A 22163-nucleotide genomic window follows, 5' to 3' on the forward strand; every position below is an offset into this window, starting at 1 on the left:
GCCGGGGGATGGTGAATGTGTGTCTGTGTGTGTGTGTCTGTGTGTGAGAGTGTGTGTATGAGAGAGTGTGTGTATGAGAGAGAGTGTGTGTGTGAGAGAGTGTGTATGTGTGAGAGTGTGTATGTGTGATTGAGTGAGTGTGTGTGTGTGTGTGTGTTTGTGCAGGCAAATATCATTGTGTGATGTCTGTTTATATGTATTTTTGTGTTTCAAATGTGTTTATGCGTGTATGTATATGTCTGTATATGTTTGTGTGTGCGTAACTGCGTGCAGCCTCCCACTGTCTCTGGGGGGTGCGCCGTGCGGCCTCCCGCTGTGTATAGATGGCTACGTGCGACCTCCTGCTGTGTATAGATGGCTACATGTGGCCTCCTGCTGTGTATAGATGGCTACGTGCGGCCTCCCGCTGTGTATAGATGGTGCCGTGTGGCCTCCCGCTGTGTATAGATGGCGCCGTCTGGCCTCCCGCTGTGTATAGATGGCGCCGTGTGGCCTCCCGCTGTGTATAGATGGCACCATGTGGCCTCCCGCTGTGTATAGATGGCGCCGTGCGGCCTCCTTCTGTGTATAGATGGTGCTGTGTGGCCTCCCATTGTGTATAGATGGCTACGTGTGGCCTCTCGCTGTGTATAGATGGCGCCGTGTGGCCTCCTGCTGTGTATAGATGGCTACGTGCGGCCTCCTGCTGTGTATAGATGGCTACGTGCGGCCTCCTGCTGTATATAGATGGCTACGTGCGGCCTCCTGCTGTGTATAGATGGTGCCGTGCGACCTCCTGCTGTGTATAGATGGCACCGTGCGGCCTCCCGCTGTGTATAGATGGTGCCGTACGGCCTCCTGCTGTGTATAGATGGCTATGGGCGGCCTCCCGCTGTGTATAGATGGCGCCGTGTGGCCTCCTGCTGTGTATAGATGGCTACGTGCGGCCTCCCGCTGTGTATAGATGGTGCCGTGCGGCCTCCTGCTGTGTATAGATGGCTACGTGCGGCCTCCTGCTGTGTATAGATGGCTACGTGCGGCTTCCTGCTGTGTATAGATGGCTACGTGCGGTCTCCCGCTGGCTGTGTATAGATGGCGCCGTGCGGCCTCCCGCTGTGTATAGATGACGCTGTGCGGCCTCCTGCTGTGTATAGATGGTTACGTGCGGCCTCCCGCTGTGTATAGATGGCTATGTGCGGCCTCCCGCTGTATATAGATGGCTACATGTGGCCTCCCGCTGTGTATAGATGGCTACATGTGGCCTCCTGCTGTGTGTAGATGGCGCCATGTGGCCTCCTGCTGTGTATAGATGGCGCCGTGCGGCCTCCCGCCGTGTATAGATGGCTACGTGTGCTCAATATTGAGTCATACAATTAATGTAAGGCTATGTGACCACGATGCAGAAATGCTCCAGATTTTTTTTGAGCGTTTCTGCATCTCCCTGGCAGAAAAAACGCATGCGGATTGTACATGCGATTGTACTTGCGTTTTTCCTGCCAGGGACTTGCAGATGTGAAGCGTTCTTCACATACATTTCCGTATGCAGGTTGACAAGCGCTTTCCAAGCAATTTTAGCATCACTTGGAAAGTGCTTGACAACTTGGTCACACTATATAAATCCATGCAACCAGCATGGATTTATATAGTGTGACCGTAAAATAATGGTAAAAAATAAAAAATAAAAATATAATTACCTTCTGATGGCCTGCCATCGTCAGCGGTCGCGTGACCCGTCACATGACTAAATGACGTCTTGGCAGGTCCTTTTCAGACCATCGTGAGCTGCCGGCAAGCCAGGACGCATCGGATAAAGACACCGGCGGCCAACAGAAGGTAAGTATGATATTTATTTTTTATTTTATTCTTTTTTTTTTTACAGGTTCTATGGTACCCGGGTCCGGAGGAGAGTCTCCTCTTCTCCAAACCCGGGTACCATTCGCACATTGAAACACATGGATTCTGCATGTACAGATGCAGTGATGCGGATTCCATGCGTTCCAATGCAAGTCAATGGCGGCGAAAAAGCAGCGCTTCCGCAAAATAATTGGTAGTGCTGCGGATTTTTCCACAATGATAATCTGAAGTGGAAATTTCCGCAGCATGTGCACAGCACATGCGGATTATCATTGGGGGACATTGCAGGCCTTCTACCATGCGTTTTTTAAGCGTTTCTGCAGCGGAATTGCTTAAAAAATGCATAGTGGGCACACAGCCTAGGAAACCCTCCAGGATTTTACCCACAGTAGAGGTTAAGCTTACTGGCCTATAATTTCCAAGTTTGGTTTTTGTCCCCTTTTTGAATATTGGCACCACATTTGCTATACGCCAGTCGTGTGGTACAGACCCTGTTATTATGGAATCTTTAAAGATTAAAAATAATGGTCTATCTATGACGTTACTTAATTCCTGCAGTACTCGCGGGTGTATCCCATCCGGGCCCGGGGATTTGTCACCTTTAGGCTGAGTTCACACGATGCGTTTTTAATGCGTTTCCGCGGCGTTTTTGCAGCTGCGTAAACGCCGCGGAAACGCATTAAAAACGCATGGTAGAAGGGCAGCAATGTTCCCCAATTGAAATCCGCATGTGCTGTGCCCATGATGCAGATTTTTCCGCAGCGTAAACACTGCACTCAAAAATCTGCAGCATGTCAATTAATTTTGCGTAAACGCAGCGTTTTCGCCGCCATTGACTTGCATTAGAACGCGCCAATTCCGCAAGACAGCATCTGTACTTGCGCTATTGGCGCATTCTAATGTGCGGATGGTACCCGGGTGTGGAGGAGAGGAGAGTCTCCTCCACACCCAGGTACCATTAAAAAAGCTGTAAAAAAAGAATAAAATAAAAAATAAATGTATACTTACCTTCTGTCGGCCCGCGCACCGCTCCTGCTTGGTTCCCGGCACTTTGCAGTGAGTTGAAGGACCTGCGCTGACGTCAGAGTCATGTGACGGGTCACGTGATGCTGATGTCGGCAGGTCTTTCAATTCAAAGTTGCTGGCGAGGGAGAACGGAGTGAGCGGGACACCGGGGGCCATCGGAGGGTAAGTATATATTTATTTTTTATTTTTACCACTCTCTCGGGTCACACTATATAAATCCATGCTGTTTGCATGGATTTTTATAGTGTGACCTAGTTGTCAAGCACTTTCCAGGTGATGTTAAAATCGCCTGGAAAGCGCTTGTCAGTCCGCATGCGGAAACGCATGTGAACCCGCATGTGGATCCGCATGTATTCTGCAGGAAAAACGCATGTACAATCTGCATGCGTTTTTTCTGCCAGGGAGATGCAGAAATGCTGCAGAAATTTTCTGCTTCATTTCTGCATCGTGGGCACATAGCCTAAGTGATTTTTAGACGCCGCCGTACTTCCTGCTGGATTAAGCAAGTGACATTTAATGGAGAATTTTTGAACAAGTCAGATAAAACTGCACTTTCAGCATGGATGTTGGAAGAAAATAAAGCAAATTAATATAAAATTATATAAAAAAAATTAGTTATTATTTCAGCTATAACTAGAGCAGATAAAATTGTAAACTTGTCAATGGCCAAGCCAACTAAATCAGCCATTCTAGTTTTCTACTGAGCAAGAGATCTTTTATTCAGAAGGGTATCTTGGTCATTAGCCGTCCATACTTACTTCGTAAACACATTTTCCCTGGCGGGCTTTGGGTTTTAAAATGAGCCTCACATATGAACTCCATCTTGTCCATCTCTTTGGTGACCTCCACTTTACATGTTTTGCTGATGTACATCCCTTTGTTGGAACTTTCTACTTTTTTCATTTCTTCACAGTTAGTTAACGTTTTGTTGCCTTTTATTTCCAAATTCACCTCCACGCCTTTCATGTCTCGTAATTTGCAAGTGATTTTCGTGTCTTCATCCTCAATGATATTTTCTTCAAAACTCAGTTCTGGAATAGGTAGACTAGGTGACTCTGGAAAAAGAAGAAAGTCAATTACAATAAATTGGACTGAATCATTGAGCAGACTCTAACATTACATACAAGGCTTGTTAAAGGGGCTGAACGGGAACCAAAACTTGTTAGCAAGTTGGGAACAAAATCTGAATCTAAAATATGTTGGAAAAAAATTGCAGTGAGGAAAGAATTAGTTCTATTAATATAAAGTAAGGTATGGCACTCAATGCCAGTCTGCTACATCAAAAGTTAATAGATATTGCCCTGTGTTGGAAAGGGCATTGCTTCTGGTTAAGAAAATATTATTGCATTGGTGTATCCATAGATGAATTATGTACTCCAGTTTTGGGAAACAATTCATAACAATGAGATGTCATGACGTTGCGGGAAGCTAGTAATCATAATATTCCAGTATGAGGTATGCTACCCATAGTTAATAATATAGTTAGAAGAGTTATTAATATTTAAATTAAACATATTCAGAGACGAAACCTAGTGAATAAAAGTAAGTATTTCCCACAAATAATCCAAAATATATTTAGGGTTAAATACCAACATAAGTAATGAAACCACCCACCAAACACCCGACGCGCGTTTCACCAATACTTCATGAGGGGTTCTTTCAACTTCTTCAAGGTTTCCAAAGAAGTGACACAAGAGCGAGCGTGTGAACAGCAATGTCATTTTTACATTCCTGTTCACTAAGTTCATTTTTTATAATCGCTTTTGCTGCTGTTTTTTCAGGAATCCGCTTGAAAAAGTCATCATGTGTACATACCCAAAAAAAACAAGTTTTTCCCTCCTGATTTTGAATGTCTTATCGGCTGGATCAAGATTCAGAAAATAATTTTACACATTTACCTAAGTATGTATGTTATTTTCTTCTTAAATAGCATCTAAGCCTTTTTTGAAACCATCAGTGATTCCCAATGGGACCAGCATTTAAAGAGGGTGATCTCAAATCAAATGAGATTTTAATACTAAATACTTATCTATTTAATCCAATAATCTTTATCCAAGGGTTAATGTTTCTCCTTGAGAAGAGTGACATGTTAAGCATGTGAAGGTGAAGAGACTTTAAGCCGCAATGCTCCTCTGGGAAATATGAAAATTGTCCCTTCAGAGATGAATAGGACTAGAACTCTAGTGCCACCTATAGGAAGGAGCAATCCTTAAAGTCAATAATCGACTCTCTAACGAGCCATGTCACATGACTTAGGATAAAAGTCAAAACAAGAAAAATTTGCTTTTATCCTAAGTGGCTACTTTGAAGAACCTAGAATATAAGACATATTTTCAGTTGTTTCACACTTTTTTGTTAAGTATATAATTCCACATGTGTTAATTCATAGTTTTGATGCCTTCTGTGTGAATGTACAATTTTCATAGTCATGAAAATACAGAAAAATCTTTAAATGAGAAGGTGTGTCCAAACTTTTGGTCTGTACTGTATGTGGGTTTGTTTTTTTGCGGTACAATCTATAGTTTTGACTGCCACCATTCACTTTAGCATAGAATATGCTGAAAAGGAAGAGCGGACCTGTGAAAGTTCGGGTTCGTCTGAACTTTAGTTCAAAGTTCGGTTCGGGTACCAGAACTTTATCCTACCTTGACCCTGGACCTGAACCCCATATAAGTCAATGGGGACCTGAACTGCTGTAAAATGGCTGTAAAATGGTCATAGTAATGGTTAGGGGGCTGAAAAGGGAAGCAAAATGGGGGTAAAGGAAGGACAATTGCCATGCAAACAAATGTGGATAGGGAAATTACTTAAAATAACATATAATAAATTATTTGGCGTGATGGCCCCAGAAGTGCCCACAGCTAAAAAAGCTTGTTGATTGGCTGCGCTGCAGCCTTTCAATAAGCTTTGTTAAGCATCGGAACTCCGAACAGTAGCACAGAGTTCTGGGAGAAGTCCATGTTCGGAGTTCAACAATGGACAATAGGTGTCCGGTACGAACCCCGAACTTAAGAGTTTGGATTCGCTAATCCCTACAGGAGATCAAAGATTTTTTTTTTCTTTATAGTGTTCACCGTGTGGGTTGATTAATTCTAGATTTTGATAGTTTGGAATTTTACAGATGTTATGTTTCCAAAAATATGTATATATCTTCCCTTTATTTTTAAAAGGAAAAAAGATGGGTGATTTGACTTTTTCATTTTTTTCATCATTTATTTAGAATCTTTTTTATTGACAGTGCGCTCTAGTACCGACTCATTGCTACTTATTTGAGACAGAGTGCACTGTCAGTGTATGTTGCAGAGACCAGAGCCGCCCCCACAAGTGACGTCACTTGCAGGAGCTACACTGGTCTTTGCAAGCCAGGTATTCGTCTTACAACTCACACTAACTGTGCACTCTGTTACTACTGATCTAAGCAGGTGAAAGAGCACGTTGTCATTGTACACATCACACAGGGACTAGCCCAGCCCCTGAAACTAGTGTCACTGATGACACTAATTTTTTTCAGGGAGGGGCAAGGGCTGTGTCAGTGACCGCAGGCTTTTCCCAGTTTATTTCCCTGCCTTCAGCTGCACTGATATCAGAATGTACTCATTTGGAGTACTGATGATGGCAGTGGGCTTACCCTTGAGGAGCGTCACTAAGTGTTTACTGGATATTCATTAGAGCCTCTGATGGTGAGGATAGGGTGGGCCACTGGTAGACACCAGGTACCACTCCAGGGCAGTCTCCGAGACGGCAGCAGCTGACTGGAGGGTCAGCGAATTGGCCACGGAGTACAGGTGGGCAATACAAAAGTGTAGTCAGGCGGACCGAGGTCAGGGCAGGTAGCACAGGTTCAGAATTTGTAACCGAGGTCAGGATAAATGAGAAGGCAAGATGGGCGATAACAGGCGGGATAAAACATAAATAGGCCAATACAGGAACTCGAGACTGAGCTATCAGAAATTAAGTTCAGGCAAGGAATGGAGGATGGATTTGCCTAATATATCACCAGCTGGCAGGTTTTAGGCTGGGGAAGCAGTTCTCTGCAGGTGCTGAATGGATACAAATTCCTAAAGAGCTGTGCCCCCCTATGACTCCAACAGCAGAGCTGGAAGAGAAGCACAATCAGCTCAGAACGATGATCAGGTACTGGGTGAGGCAGAGCGAAAGGCATGCAAACGGCCGGAATAAGACTCCAAATAAGTATGTTCTGATATAAGTGCAGCTGCACTGTGCAGCTAAAACATGCAAAAAGACCGGGCAAAAGCTGGGGTTTGGTAGCCACTTACATGCAATTTATTTTTTTAACAAGAATGAAGACAAATCCTGTAATGAAGTGATTTGCAAAGTTTTCAAAACTTTCCATGTTCTACAAAAATATTAAAACAAATTAAAGCTTAGTTAATATTTAAATTATTGTGATTGCATAGAGTTTCATATATCAATAGGTTATTTAAATTGGTTTTCCCACAAAGTACATTTTAATCAACAGATCTTGGAATAATAATAAGTTCCACAATTGGATGTGTTAAATAAAATGTTCCTGTGCTGAGATAATCTTATAAATGTGCCCCTGCTGTGTACTGTGTAATGGCTGTGTCTCACCATGCAGAGCTGCTCTAGTTCATTCATGGTCTCAACGTACCACATTTCCTCAGCAGGGGAGGAAGCAAAAGAGAGTATTCAGACAGGACAGTATGGGATCGCAGCTGCCGCTTTCTGTGAGGTAAAACATTTCCCTGTCTACTCAAAAACAATGTTTTACCTCACAGAAAAAATGTTTTACCTCGGTTACTGCTCTTTCAGTCCTGCTGCCGGACACCTTCATAATGCAATTAACCTGCAGATTAACCCTACACCTGAAGGTTAATAGCTTTATCGGCTATGACAGGTTCCTTTTAAGCTGTCTGAGGTGTGATGCCAACTCTCTATGCGTACACCTGCCATCCTGTAGGCTGCAGGCCTAAAGGGACCTGTGGACAACTAAAGAAGAGAGAGAGGACAGGAAGCCCATGCCATGGCTCCATGGTCTACCAAAGGTTTTAAAGGTGCCCATTGTATTTTACTTTGCTCCTCATTTATGCTACTGTTTAACCCTTGGATTCTCTTCAGGATTTAACCATTGAACTGTTCATCTACTTCTCTTTTCTGACAAACAGAAGAATTTTAAATTTCAATAAGATTCAGATTTTGCCATCGTTCTTCCTCTTTGGTTTTGAGACTTGTTGACGTCTTCCATCAAGTCACACCACCGGCCAGCAGCTACTTTTTAATGCAACCTGGGGGCCTCCTCAGCTACGGTCATATCTCTGTATGTTATTCAGGGATTAAAAATGACATTTCCCAGACTATGATAGTTACGGGCTGTGTTGTTATGTGAGGTCTAAATCTAAATCATATACACAGAAACAAAACTCACACTCCAGTCATCTTTGTTCTGCAGTTTTATGAACTTTATGGCACATTGCCCCAGGGGCCAGAGCTGATTGATTGTTGGGCAATGGTGCAACTTTCTCAGGAAGTCTGTGTGGACAGATATAAAGTAATTGCTTGAAGAAAATCAAAGTAATGTTTATCCAGGTTGAATGTTGATCTTACAAGGAATGTGATTGTCTTTTCTATTACAGGAAGGAATTTTTGTACGTAATGGCTGGTTGACTTGGCAGATTTACCACTAGGGATTTGATAGTGTATCATAAATAAAGGGACGCAATGGAAAGTTCTTTTAGATCGAGGCTTATACTAAAATGGTACTCTACCCAAAACTTTTGAAACCCTCTAACATACTGAAAGATGTGGAAAATGGTGTCAAACTGTCATTGTTTGGTTGACACAACATTTAGGAAAGGAAGAACTGAGGGACCAGGACCTATTAATTTTGCATAATTATACTTTACTGACTCTATAATCACTGTTACCTTTGAGTCTCATAATCTCATTTTCCTATCTGTATGTGTTCAGTGTGTGGGACGAAACCCAGACAGACACGGGGAGAACATACAAAGTCCTTGTAGATGTTGTCCGTGGTGGAATTTGAAGTTGGCATTGCAAAGCAGCCATGCTAACCACTGACTCACTGGGCCATCCATAACTGGCCATAGATGCAATGATTTGACCATCATTATAAATAATATACTGTTTCACTATGTTAGTCAGCAATGGATAATTTTACAGCTTTATTGTCTCTATAAAGGTGTCAGTCTCTGTTGTCATATAACGCCAGTAGTCAAAGTACCATCATAATTCAGCCAACCAAAAGGTCCTCACAAAATAACTAGCCACAGTGCCTCTACATTAATTTCAGTGACAATGCCCCCCTAAGTCTGCAAGATACAATTCCCCATAATACAGCTAGCTACACAGCTCGATAACACAGCCAGACACACTGTCCCATAACTTGACCAAGCACACTTCCCCATAACACAGTCAGACATAGTTCCTCATAACACAGCTAGCCACACTGTCCCATAACACAGCCATCCACATTGCCCCATAACTATATCTACAGTTGTGCTCAAAAGTTTACAGTACATACCCCTGCAGAATTTTTCCTTTCTTGGCCTTGTTTTAGAGAATATGAATGATAAAAAAAACTTTTTCTCCACTCATGGTTATTGGTTGGGTGAAGCCATTTATTGCCAAACTACTGTTTTTTCTCTTTTTAAATCTTAATGACAACAAAAAACATCCAAATGACCCTGATATAAAGTTCACATACCCTGGTGATTTTGGCCTGATAACATGCACAGAATTTGACACAAATGGGTTTGAATGGCTACTAGTGTTGAGCGAGTATGTTCTGGTCTGAGTATGCTCGGGCCGAGCTCCGAGTATTTACAGCTGCTCGGTGATATGGTTGAATCGCTCCCGTGTGCATGATTTGCAACTGTTTGACAGCTTTATTACATGTGAGGAATGTGTAAGAAATAGAACATACTCGCTCAACACTAATAGCTACTAAAGGTAACATCCATTCCTCACCTGTGACCTGTTTGCTTGTAACCAGTGTGTGTGCATAAAAGCTGAGTGAGTTTCTGGGATCCAGACAGACTCTTGCATCTTTCATCCAGCCACTGACATTTCTGGAATGTGAGTCATGGGGAAAGCAAAAGAATTGTCAACGGATCTACTGGAAAAGGTAGTTGAACTGTATAACAAAGGACAGGGATTCAAAAAAAATATCCAAGGAATTGATAATGCCAGTCAGCAGCGTTCAAACTGTGATTAACAAATGGAAAATCAGGGGCTCTGTAAAAGCCAAACCACGGTCAGGCAGACCACCAAAAATTTTGGCCAAAACTGTCAAGAAAATTGTTCGGGTTGCAAAGAAAACCCAAGATTAATGTCTGCTGAAATTCAGGACTCTCTGCTGTGTGGCTGTTTCAAGATGCACAATAAGGAGGCACTTGAAGAAAAATGGGCTGCATGGTCGAGTCGCAAGAAGAAAGACATTACTGTGCAAATGCCACAAAGTATCTCGCCTACAATATGCCAAACAGCACAGAGACAAGCCTCAAAACTTCTGGAACAAGGTAATTTGACGTAATGAGACCAAAATTGAACTTTTTGGCCACAACCATAAACGTTAAATTTGTAGAGAGGTCAACAAGGCCTATGATGAAAGGAACACCATTACTACAGTAAAGCACGGAGGTGGATAGTTGATGTTTTGGGGATGTGTGAGCTACAAAGGTACAGGAAGCTTGGTAAAAGTTGAAGGAAAGATGAATGCAGCATGTTATCAGCAAATACTGGAGGCAAATTTGCACTCATCAGCCCGGAAATTGCGTATGAGATGGACGCTCCAATATGACAACGATCCAAAACACAAAGCCAAGTCGACCTGTCAATGCAGAACAAAGTGAAGGTTCTGGAGTGGCCACCTCAGTCTCTTGACCTCAATATCATTGAGCCACAAAATTTACTAAAGACCCTACTAACAATTTAAAGACACATAGAGCTAGACCACAGTAACGACATGTTCCCATTAGAAAGGAGAGGGTCTGCTATACAGTTATAGCTTATGCAGTGAGTCCAACGGCTGCCAAAAATTTGAAGGCACTCCAATGTCCCTTGCAAGAGACGTAGAGTTTGGAGGGCCTCCTGAAAACAATGTTCCCATTATTAAGAATTGGGTCTCCCATACTGTTTGCCTATGCAGTGAATGCAATGGCTGCCAAAAATTTGGAGGAACTCCAATGCCCCTTGCAAGAGACGTAGATATGGTGATATGGTAGATATGGTGGTGGAGGATGAGGATTAGGAGATGGAGGATGACACGAGCAAGTAGACAAACTCAGGAAGCGTATACCCATGTCTGAGTGTGAAGACAGAGGTGCATGGGAATAGCATTAGACCTATCAAAAAAAGACACTGGATTTGAGTTTATGTTACGCTGCTATCATTCAGTGGTGTTGAGAAGTCTGGCCCAATCCAGCCCTTGTTCATTTTTATAAGAGTCAAACTGTTAGCATTTTCAGTTGACAGGCGGATGCACCTATCAGTTATAATTCCACCGGCTGCACTAAAAACCCACTCTGACAAAACGTTAGTGGCAAGGCAGGCCAGGACCTCTAAGGCATAGATAGCCAGTTCATGCCACGTGTCCAGCTTGGATTGCATTTGTGTCTCTCTCGCCTGTACTCCTTGGTTGTCCAACAAACTGTGACCTCTTCCGCCAGCGTTTTCAGATGGGAATTTTTTTTAATAATTCCAAAACAAGGGCATTCTGGTACTGCCCAATTTTATTAGGCCTGTCCAGCGTGGGAATAAGAGATATAAAGTTCTCCTTGTAGCGTGGGTCTAGAAGTGTCACCAAGCAGTAATGCTTGTCACACAAAATTTGGACAGCGCGAGGGTCATGGGAAAAGCAGCGTAACATAAACTCAGCCTTGTGTGCCAGACTACTAACAGGCAAGACTTCCGTGTCCTCACCAAAAGGACGACTGACCATGCTCTCCTGCTCATCCTCCTCCTCCTCCATGTCCTCAGGCCATCACGCTGAACAGACGGTATGACAGTTGTGCAGGTATTACCGTCTATAGCGCAGAAAAATAGCTCCTGTTATTCCTCCTCCTCCTCTTCCTCATTGTCACCCAGTCCACGTTGGGATGAGATGAGGCTGGGCTGTGTGGAATCACCCTGTTTGGTTCCTTGCTCCATCTCATCGAGCTCTGCCTGCAATGCATCCTCTTTGATTGTGAGCAGAGAGTGTTTCAGAAGACAGAGAAGCAGGATGGTGACGCTAATTATGGCCTCATCTCCACTCATCATCTTAGTGGAGCCCTCAAAGTTTTCGAGGATGGTACATATGTCTGACATCCATATCCACTCCTGAGGTCTTATGTGTGGATTGTGACCTGAATACCGACTGCCTTAATGATGCTGGTAGTCAACAACTGCCCTCTTCTGCTCACAAATCCTTCCCAACATCTGCAATGTAGAATTCAAACGCGTGGGGACATCACACACTAGTCGGTGAGCCGGAAGCTGCAAACGCTGCTAAAGCACGGCAAGGGTGGCGGAAGCTGTAGCTGACTTTCTAAAATGGGCACACAGGCGGCATACTTTGACAAGCAGATTTAGCAGATCCAGGTAGGTTTTGACAAACAGCTGAACAACGAGGTTAAGCACATGGGCCAGGCATGGTAAGTGTGTGAGCTCGCCTCACCTCAGAGCCACCACCAGGTTCCGGCCATTGTCACACACGAACATGCCTGGCTGTAGGGTCAGCGGTGTCAGCCACAGATCTGCGTGCTAATTCAGAGCTGTCCACAACTCTTCAGCGTTGTGCGGTTTGTCACCTAAGCAAATTAGCTTTAGCACAACCAGTTGCCGCTTGGCTGAGGCAGTGCTGCAGTGCTTCCTGCTTGTGACTGATGTGGTCATTTCGGAGATGGAGGCTGAAGAAGAGGAGGAGGTGCAGGAGCTGTAGAATGTGGGGGCAACCCTGATTGACCCAGGGCCCACAATCCTCGGCGTCGGGAGGACGTGTTCCATCCCAAGGTCCGACTTGGTCCCAGCTTCCACTATATTAACCCAGTGTGCCGTCAGCGAGATGCACCGTCCCTGCCCACAAGCACTTGTCCATGTGTCCATGATTAGTAACTGTAACATACCTGGCGGCGTCCTTGCATAGTGGTCCATCTCCCACTGTGCAGGAGCGCACACTTGATCTCCTGTCCAGAATGTCTCTCTGGCTTCCCTCCATGCTGTCTGTTTGTGTCTGTCTCTGCTGCTTAAGGGCGGCGCCCGATCACTTCCTGCTTTTTGTACCTGCTGTGGGTCACACCCCTTGTGCGTCCTCAGCCTATTGCTGTCTGACACTTGGTATATAGCTCAGCAGCTCCCTTCTATCGCTGCCTGAGCATAGTGTTTTCCTTCAGTGTGTTCTTGCACTCTGAAGGTGCCAGGTCCCGTCTTTGTTTCCTTGTCTGCCTTTCCTGGAGGCTGTATTTCCAGGCCTGTCTGAACTTAGTCCTGTATGTCTCCTGCTTTGCGGTATCAGCTCCCGTGTCTGAACTGTGTCCTGTATGTCTCCTGCTTTGCGGTATCAGCTCCCGTGTCTGAACTGAGTCCTGTATGTCTCCTGCTTTGCGGTATTAGTTCCCGTGTCTGAACTGAGTCCTTTCTGTGTATCTTGTCTGTCCTGTCTGAACACGCTCCTAGCCTGTTCCTCCCGCCTTCTAGGGGCCGATTACCTAGACCCGCTCCTGTATCTTGTCTGTCCTGTCTGAACACGCTCCTTGCCTGTTCGTCCCGCCTCTCTGGGGGCAGTATTCCCAGACCCGCTCCTGTATCCCGCTGCAGTGTCGGTCTCCTCCGTACACTCAGTTCCAGTCTGAACTCTCTCCTATCCTTTACCTGTTTTGCCTCTATGTCCGTTCCCTTCCTTTTTCTGCAGAGTCTGAACTCGTACCTAACTCCTGCCTGTTGTCTCTGTACTCCCGTTTGTGAGTTTGTGGTCCACTCGCTACTTCACTGCAAGTACCCTGTGGGTGTCTGGCTCTGTCTTTCCCTTCCTGTCTGTTCCGTGTGAACAGAGTCCTGTCCTGCCCTGCTTCTGCCCGCTGCTCCGGCAGTCCTGTCCTGCCCTGCTTCTGCCCGCTGCTCCGGCAGTCCTGTCCTGCCCTGCTTCTGCCCGCTGCTCCGGCAGTCCTGTCCTGCCCTGCTTCTGCCCGCTGCTCCGGCAGTCCTGTCCTGCCCTGCTTCTGCCCGCTGCTCTGGCAGTCCTGTCCTGCCCTGCTTCTGCCCGCTGCTCCGGCAGTCCTGTCCTGCCCTGCTTCTGCCCGCTGCTCCGGCAGTCCTGTCCTGCCCTGCCTGTACCCCTCTGCCTGTAATGTTCCTGAGTCCCAGTGTGTACTGGGCCCTATCCCGCCTGTGTTCCTACCTGCTAGTGCCTCCCTGTCTGCACTCTAGCTGTGCTTGCCTGTACCCCCCCTGCCTGCTTACCCGCCTGCCTGCATACCAGTCGTGCCTGCCTATACCCACCAGTCTGTGTGCCAGCCTACCAGTCTGTTCCTGTATTCCCCTGTGTGGGTCAACAGCCGTGTCCGGGGTCTGTCCTGGAGTAGCACCTGGTCCCTCTGCTCGGTTCCTCCTTGGTGCACTGGCGTCGTATGCCGTCGTGCGACCCTGGTCGGATCGGGTGAATACCTAGTTACGCCCCTCCAGGCATTCACTCTCCGGCACGGTCCAGTGGAATCACTACCAATCACACGCACACGCCGCTTAGCCCGGGCGTGTGCATAACAGTAACTGTGTTGTTGAGGGCACGGCTAATGTTGTGGGATATGTGCTCATTTAATGCGGGGACGGCACACCGAGAGAAATAGTGGCGGCTGGGGACCGAGTACCGAGGGACGGCCGCCGCCAACAGGTTGCGGAAAGCTTCCGTCTCCATGAGCCTAAAAGGCAACATTTCGAGTGCAAGCATTTGCGAAATGTGTGAATTTAGTAGTGTGGCCTGTGGGACGTTGGCTGCGTATTTGCGCTTGAGTTCCAAAGACTGAGGTAGGGACGACTGAACGCTGCGCTGGGACAAGGACGTGGACGTGCTTGCTGATGGTGCTAGTTGAGAGTGTGCAACATCACGTGCAGGGCGGGAGGCATCTTCCCATGCGCCTTGGACAGGGGATTGGCGTGCACACACAACAGCGAAAGAAGCAGTGGTGTCACCCGCAGACACTGTTTCTGGACCCTGGGGTTCGGCCCACTTAGATGGGTGCTTTGCTGCCATGTGCCTGATCATGCTGGTGGTGGTCAGGCTAGTAGTTTTGCTACCACTGCTGATGCTGGCCTGGCAGGTGGTGCCAATGGGCTTTTTGGGGTTATCTGCAGAGTCTTTAAAAAACAACCAGACTCGGGAAGACATAACAGTTGTACTGGCAACTACCGTCGTGTTGGAGTTACGGGAGACAAATTCCTGCCTTGTGTCTGCGGTCACCACAATGCTTCTTCCTGGTGCTATGCCTCCCTCCCTCTCTGTGCTGTTGTCCTCGCTCTGCATGTCCTCCTGCCAGGTTGGGTCAGTTAGTATATTATCCACCACCTCGTCTTCCACTTCTGCACCCTGGTCCTCCTCCTGACTTTCTGGCAATTGTGTCTCATCATCATCATCCACCTCTTGCGACAGTAATTGCACTTTCCCACCGTTGCCTTCATGTGACCGTGGCTGCTCAGATATTTGGGCATCGCTACACGCGTTCTCCTCTTGACTCGCTTGAAGCTGGCCGGGAGAGAGGTCCGAATCTACAAATGGAAAAGTGAACAGCTCTTCTGAGTGTCCAAGTGTGGGATCAGTGGGCACTCGGCATGGTGGGAGGAAGGAGGATCAGGGTGAGGAATATGTAGTTCAGACTCATGGCTACTGAGACTTGACTGTGTGGAAGACAGGGTGGTGGTGGTGGCAAAGTGACTGGAAGCATTGTCTGCTATCCAACCAACAACCTTTTGACACTGCTCTGGGTTCAATAGTGGTGTGCTGCGGTCCCCTAGTAATTGGGACAGGAAGGTTGAGCGACAAGATGTGGGTGTTTGTTGTGGCACAATTTCAGCTTGCCCACGGCCATGTCCTCAGCCTCGGCCTCTGCATGCACCATCACGTCCACTTCCCGGTCCTTTGCAATGCACCTTGCCCATTTTAAATGGAGGACAATATTTTCTACATTCACGAGAAATGGCTGAGTTTGACACGCTGTTATATGTGATATGTCTGACAGAGAACCACGGTTTTAAATAGCAGGCCTGTAGTTTACTAATCCTATTCTTTACAGAGACCTAGTGTGAATAGCTTGACTGACACACTGCAACAAAATGGAAAAGGAGGCCAATATTTTCCACGTTCAGTTCAAATTTCTGGATTTTTATCGCTGTAATATGGAAAAGATCTGGCTGTATTCTGCAGTGCTAACAAGCAAGTGGAGCAGAAAAATGGTGTACTTAGGATTGCTTTTTAAGCAAATAACCAGGATTAGGGTAAAAAAAAATTTGCCCTGGCCCATAATACCAGGGGCTATGTCTACAAATATCTGTAAGAACAGCAGCGGCAGAACGTTCTGTTCAATGGAACCTCTTGTGCTGTATCATGAACTGCAGTCTGCCACATACCCTGCCTCCCTGCCTAACTCCTGCTATCACCACTGAATATATGCAGTTGGATTAGTCCTCAGAAGGACTGTTAGTTCAGTTGGATTTATATATATATATATATATATATATATATATATATATATATATGTTGTGGAATACCTATACTAACTATAAACAAGCAAATCTCTCCCTGACTCAGCAGCACCTCTCCCTACTCTGCTTGTTTCCGAGGTAGACTGAGACGAGCATGGCAGCGCGTGGTCTTAAATAGACCTGATGACGCTGTGCGGCCAGCCAATCACTGTAATGCCACAATCAACATGGCTGCGGCATTACAGCGCGTGGCAAGCAATCCCTGCATGTTCATTGACTCTCTAAAGAGCGCCAAACATGCAGGGAGGGGACCCGAGTTCCCACCCGAGCAACCCGGAAATACTCGCTGAGCTTGTTGAGTACCATGATGCTCGAGCGAGTACCGACCAGTGGCGAGCACGTTCGCTCATCATTACATATTATGTGTGGGAGAATGTATTGTGGGAACATCATACTATGTGTGGAGGAATTTACTTTGGGGACATCATATTGTCTGTGAGGAAATGTACAGTAGGGACATCCTATTATGTGTGGGGGAATGCACTTTGGGTACATTATATTGTGGATTTCACTGGGGTGCATACTGTGTCTGGGGGTATCTACTTGGGTGATCTCATACAGTGTGAGGGGGAACGTACCGTGGAGACATCATACTGTGTGTGAGGGAATATACTTTGGGGACATCATACTTTGTGTGGTGAAATGTACTGTGGTGACATCATACAGTATTATGTGTGATAATTTACATTAGGGACATCATATTGTGTCATGGGGAATTTACGGTGGGGACATCCTCCTATGTGCGGGAGAATGTACTTTTAGGTATATTATACTGTGTGTGGGGGAATGTACTTGGGTATATTATACTGTGTGTGGGAGAATGTACTTTGGGTATATTATACTGTGTGTGGGGGAATGTACTTTGGGTATATTATACTGTGTGTGTGAGAATGTACTTTGGGTATATTATACTGTGTGTGGGGGAATGTACTTGGGTATATTATACTGTGTGTGGGGGAATGTACTTGGGTATATTATACTGTGTGTGGGGGAATGTACTTTGTGTATATTATACTGCGTGTGAGGGAGGGTACTTTGGGTATATTATACTGTGTGTGGGAGAATGTACTTTGGGTATATTATACTGTGTGTGGGGGAATGTACTTTGGGTATATTATACTGTGTGTGTGAGAATGTACTTTGGGTATATTATACTGTGTGTGGGGGAATGTACTTGGGTATATTATACTGTGTGTGGGAGAATGTACTTTGGGTATATTATACTGTGTGTGGGGGAATGTACTTGGGTATATTATACTGTGTGTGGGAGAATGTACTTGGGTATATTATACTGTGTGTGGGGGAATGTACTTTGGGTATATTATACTGTGTGTGTGAGAATGTACTTTGGGTATATTATACTGTGTGTGGGGGAATGTACTTGGGTATATTATACTGTGTGTGGGAGAATGTACTTTGGGTATATTATACTGTGTGTGGGGGAATGTACTTGGGTATATTATACTGTGTGTGGGAGAATGTACTTTGGGTATATTATACTGTGTGTGGGGGAATGTACTTTGGGTATATTATACTGTGTGTGTGAGAATGTACTTTGGGTATATTATACTGTGTGTGGGGGAATGTACTTGGGTATATTATACTGTGTGTGGGGGAATGTACTTGGGCATATTATACTGTGTGTGGGGGAATGTACTTTGTGTATAATATACTGCGTGTGAGGGAGGGTACTTTGGGTATATTATACTGTGTGTGGGAGAATGTACTTTGGGTATATTATACTGTGTGTGGGGGAATGTACTTTGGGTATATTATACTGTGTGTGGGAGAATGTATTGTGGGAACATCATACTATGTGTGGAGGAATTTACTTTGGGGACATCATATTGTCTGTGAGGAAATGTACAGTAGGGACATCCTATTATGTGTGGGGGAATGCACTTTGGGTACATTATATTGTGGATTTCACTGGGGTGCATACTGTGTCTGGGGGTATCTACTTGGGTGATCTCATACAGTGTGAGGGGGAACGTACCGTGGAGACATCATACTGTGTGTGAGGGAATATACTTTGGGGACATCATACTTTGTGTGGTGAAATGTACTGTGGTGACATCATACAGTATTATGTGTGATAATTTACATTAGGGACATCATATTGTGTCATGGGGAATTTACGGTGGGGACATCCTCCTATGTGCGGGAGAATGTACTTTTAGGTATATTATACTGTGTGTGGGGGAATGTACTTGGGTATATTATACTGTGTGTGGGAGAATGTACTTTGGGTATATTATACTGTGTGTGGGGGAATGTACTTTGGGTATATTATACTGTGTGTGTGAGAATGTACTTTGGGTATATTATACTGTGTGTGGGGGAATGTACTTGGGTATATTATACTGTGTGTGGGGGAATGTACTTGGGTATATTATACTGTGTGTGGGGGAATGTACTTTGTGTATATTATACTGCGTGTGAGGGAGGGTACTTTGGGTATATTATACTGTGTGTGGGAGAATGTACTTTGGGTATATTATACTGTGTGTGGGGGAATGTACTTTGGGTATATTATACTGTGTGTGTGAGAATGTACTTTGGGTATATTATACTGTGTGTGGGGGAATGTACTTGGGTATATTATACTGTGTGTGGGAGAATGTACTTTGGGTATATTATACTGTGTGTGGGGGAATGTACTTTGGGTATATTATACTGTGTGTGTGAGAATGTACTTTGGGTATATTATACTGTGTGTGGGGGAATGTACTTGGGTATATTATACTGTGTGTGGGAGAATGTACTTTGGGTATATTATACTGTGTGTGGGGGAATGTACTTGGGTATATTATACTGTGTGTGGGAGAATGTACTTTGGGTATATTATACTGTGTGTGGGGGAATGTACTTTGGGTATATTATACTGTGTGTGTGAGAATGTACTTTGGGTATATTATACTGTGTGTGGGGGAATGTACTTGGGTATATTATACTGTGTGTGGGGGAATGTACTTGGGCATATTATACTGTGTGTGGGGGAATGTACTTTGTGTATAATATACTGCGTGTGAGGGAGGGTACTTTGGGTATATTATACTGTGTGTGGGAGAATGTACTTTGGGTATATTATACTGTGTGTGGGGGAATGTACTTTGGGTATATTATACTGTGTGTGGGGGAATGTACTTGGGCATATTATACTGTGTGTGGGGGAATGTACTTTGTGTATAATATACTGCGTGTGAGGGAGGGTACTTTGGGTATATTATACTGTGTGTGGGAGAATGTACTTTGGGTATATTATACTGTGTGGGGGGAATGTACTTTGGGTATATTATACTGTGTGTGTGAGAATGTACTTTGGGTATATTATACTGTGTGTGGGGGAATGTACTTGGGTATATTATACTGTGTGTGGGGGAATGTACTTGGGTATATTATACTGTGTGTGGGGGAATGTACTTTGTGTATATTATACTGCGTGTGAGGGAGGGTACTTTGGGGACATCGTACTGTGTGTGTGGGAATTTACTGTGGGGACATCATATTGTGTGGGAGAATGTACTGTGTTGACATCATAGTATGAGTGTGAGAATTTACAGTACTTTTGGGACATCATATTGTGTGTGGTAAAATGTAATGTGGGGACATCATACTGTGTGTGAAGGAATATACGTTGGGGACATCGTACTGTGTGTGGAGGGAATGTACTGTGGGGACATCATACTGTGTGTGGGGGAATTTACTTTGGCAACATCATATTGTGTGTGGAGGAATGTGCGGTGGGGACATCATACTATATATGGTGGAATGTACTTTGTGGACATTATACCGTGTGTGAGGTAGTGTACTGTGGGGACATTGTACTGTGTGGGAGAAGCGTACTGTGGGGACATTGTATTGTGTGGGGGTAATGTACTGTGGGGACATTATACTGTGTGTGAGGGAGTGTACGGTGGGGTCATCATACTGTGTGGAATGTACCTATGAGATTGGAGATGGAGTGCGACTGTGTGGCTGGGTGCCCACGTTGCAGATTACAAGCGTTTTTGATGCGGAATTTCCGCAGCATAAACGCTTGTGAAACGCTAGGTAATCCGCACCCCATGGTCCCCAATGGGATTCCGCATGTTCTATGCACATGCTGCGGATTTTTCCGCAGCGTTTATGCTGCGTACAAAAATCCGCAGCATGTCATTTAATTTTGCGGAAGCGCAGCGGAACTCCCGCCATTGACTTGCATTGAGACGCATAAAAACCGCGACTGTACATTTTTACAAGCGGCTTCTATGCGTCTCTATGTGCGGATGGTACCCAGTTCTGGAGGAGAGGAGACTCTCATCCAGACCTGGGTACCATTGTACCTGTAAAAAAAGAATAAAATAACAAATAAAGTTTATACTCACCTTTCCCAAGGGTTCTCTCTGAATGCCGGCATCGCTGAAGGACCTGCGGTGACGTCACAGTCATGTGACCGCAGGCCCTTCACCGCTCTGTCTCGCGATATGCCGGCAGCCGGGAACCAGCCAGGAAGCAGCGCTGCAGCCACGCCGGGCATCGGGGGTGAGTATAGCTTTATTTGTTTTAATTTTTACGGTTCACACTGTATAAATACATGCTGTTTGCTGTTTGCATGGATTTATACAGTGTGACCTAGTTGTCAAGCACTTTCCAAGTGATGCTATCGCCTGGAAAGCGCTTGTCAATCTGCATGCGGAAACGCATGTGAATCCGCATGTGGATCTGTAGCACCCTGAGGATTCGGCTGCTACAGGGGTATTGCACCTCAACCCAGAGGTGTGATATTCCACTCCCGGGTAAGGATGGAGTGTGGAACTGAGCTCAGTTAGCTGCATGCACTACACACATCCCATTTCCGAGGAACAGACCGACGGTACTCCCACCAGTTTATGTGCAGGTACGACAGTGTCTGTTCCTGGCTGGAGTGGGAGGGGGGTGGAACATCCCAGTAGTGTAGGGGCAGATAGGGGGAGCAGCCTGGGTAAAGCTAGGAGCTCATTGGGTGCTGGTCACCTGAGCTCACACATAGAGGGAGTATATAAGGTGGGAACCATCTTAGATCAGGGTCAGTCTGTGAGACGTCAGTCTTTTGTAGAGGTTTGGTCAGTCTGAGAGAGCCTGAGAAGCAGAGAGAGAGGAGAAAGAAGGACCCAGAAGGGGGAGAAGAGGGAACTCCAAGAACCCAAAATTAGATCAGAGGGTGAAGAGTTGGCAACAGGGTACCGGATCCCAAGCTGGTGGAGGCTACAGCACACCTTAGCCAGAGACCGGAGGTCGTGGGCAGGATCTGCCACGACCACCCACTAAATCCACCCGGAAGGCAAACCAAGAATAGGGTCAGGGAAACCAGAGACAAGGGTTTACCAACAAGAGGCCCGAGGGAGCCGGACTTAGGTGGATCCCTGGTGGGGAAGGCCAGAGAGAAGGACAAGTCAGAAAGGGAGCTCAGGACCACGCTCCAGAATCACCTGGGGGTTGGCCGAGTCCAAGACCTGGTGGACGCAGCACGGCTCGGGCGGTCACTTAAGGCCAGAGTGACCACAAGAACAGCAGTAAGTAAAAACCCTGAACTGCACAGCCCGGCTCGGAGT

General features: G+C 45.6%; 1 protein-coding gene across 3 annotated transcripts in view; it reads right to left on the reverse strand.

Annotated features, from left to right (window-relative positions):
- The window catches only part of LOC141166916 (intercellular adhesion molecule 5-like), a 179451-nt gene that overhangs the window by 50087 nt on the left and 107201 nt on the right, over nt 1-22163 (reverse strand). For all 3 annotated transcript variants that reach the window (XM_073654097.1, XM_073654096.1, XM_073654098.1), the window contains one exon: nt 3618-3914. In XM_073654097.1, coding sequence (XP_073510198.1) covers nt 3618-3914 — 297 coding nt within the window. The remainder of the gene's footprint in view (nt 1-3617; nt 3915-22163) is intronic.

The sequence above is a fragment of the Phyllobates terribilis genome, unplaced genomic scaffold, assembly GCF_046119375.1.
Source record: "Phyllobates terribilis strain yellow unplaced genomic scaffold, ASM4611937v1 Scaffold_11__3_contigs__length_659146591, whole genome shotgun sequence".
In the NCBI taxonomy this organism is placed as follows: domain Eukaryota; kingdom Metazoa; phylum Chordata; class Amphibia; order Anura; family Dendrobatidae; genus Phyllobates; species Phyllobates terribilis.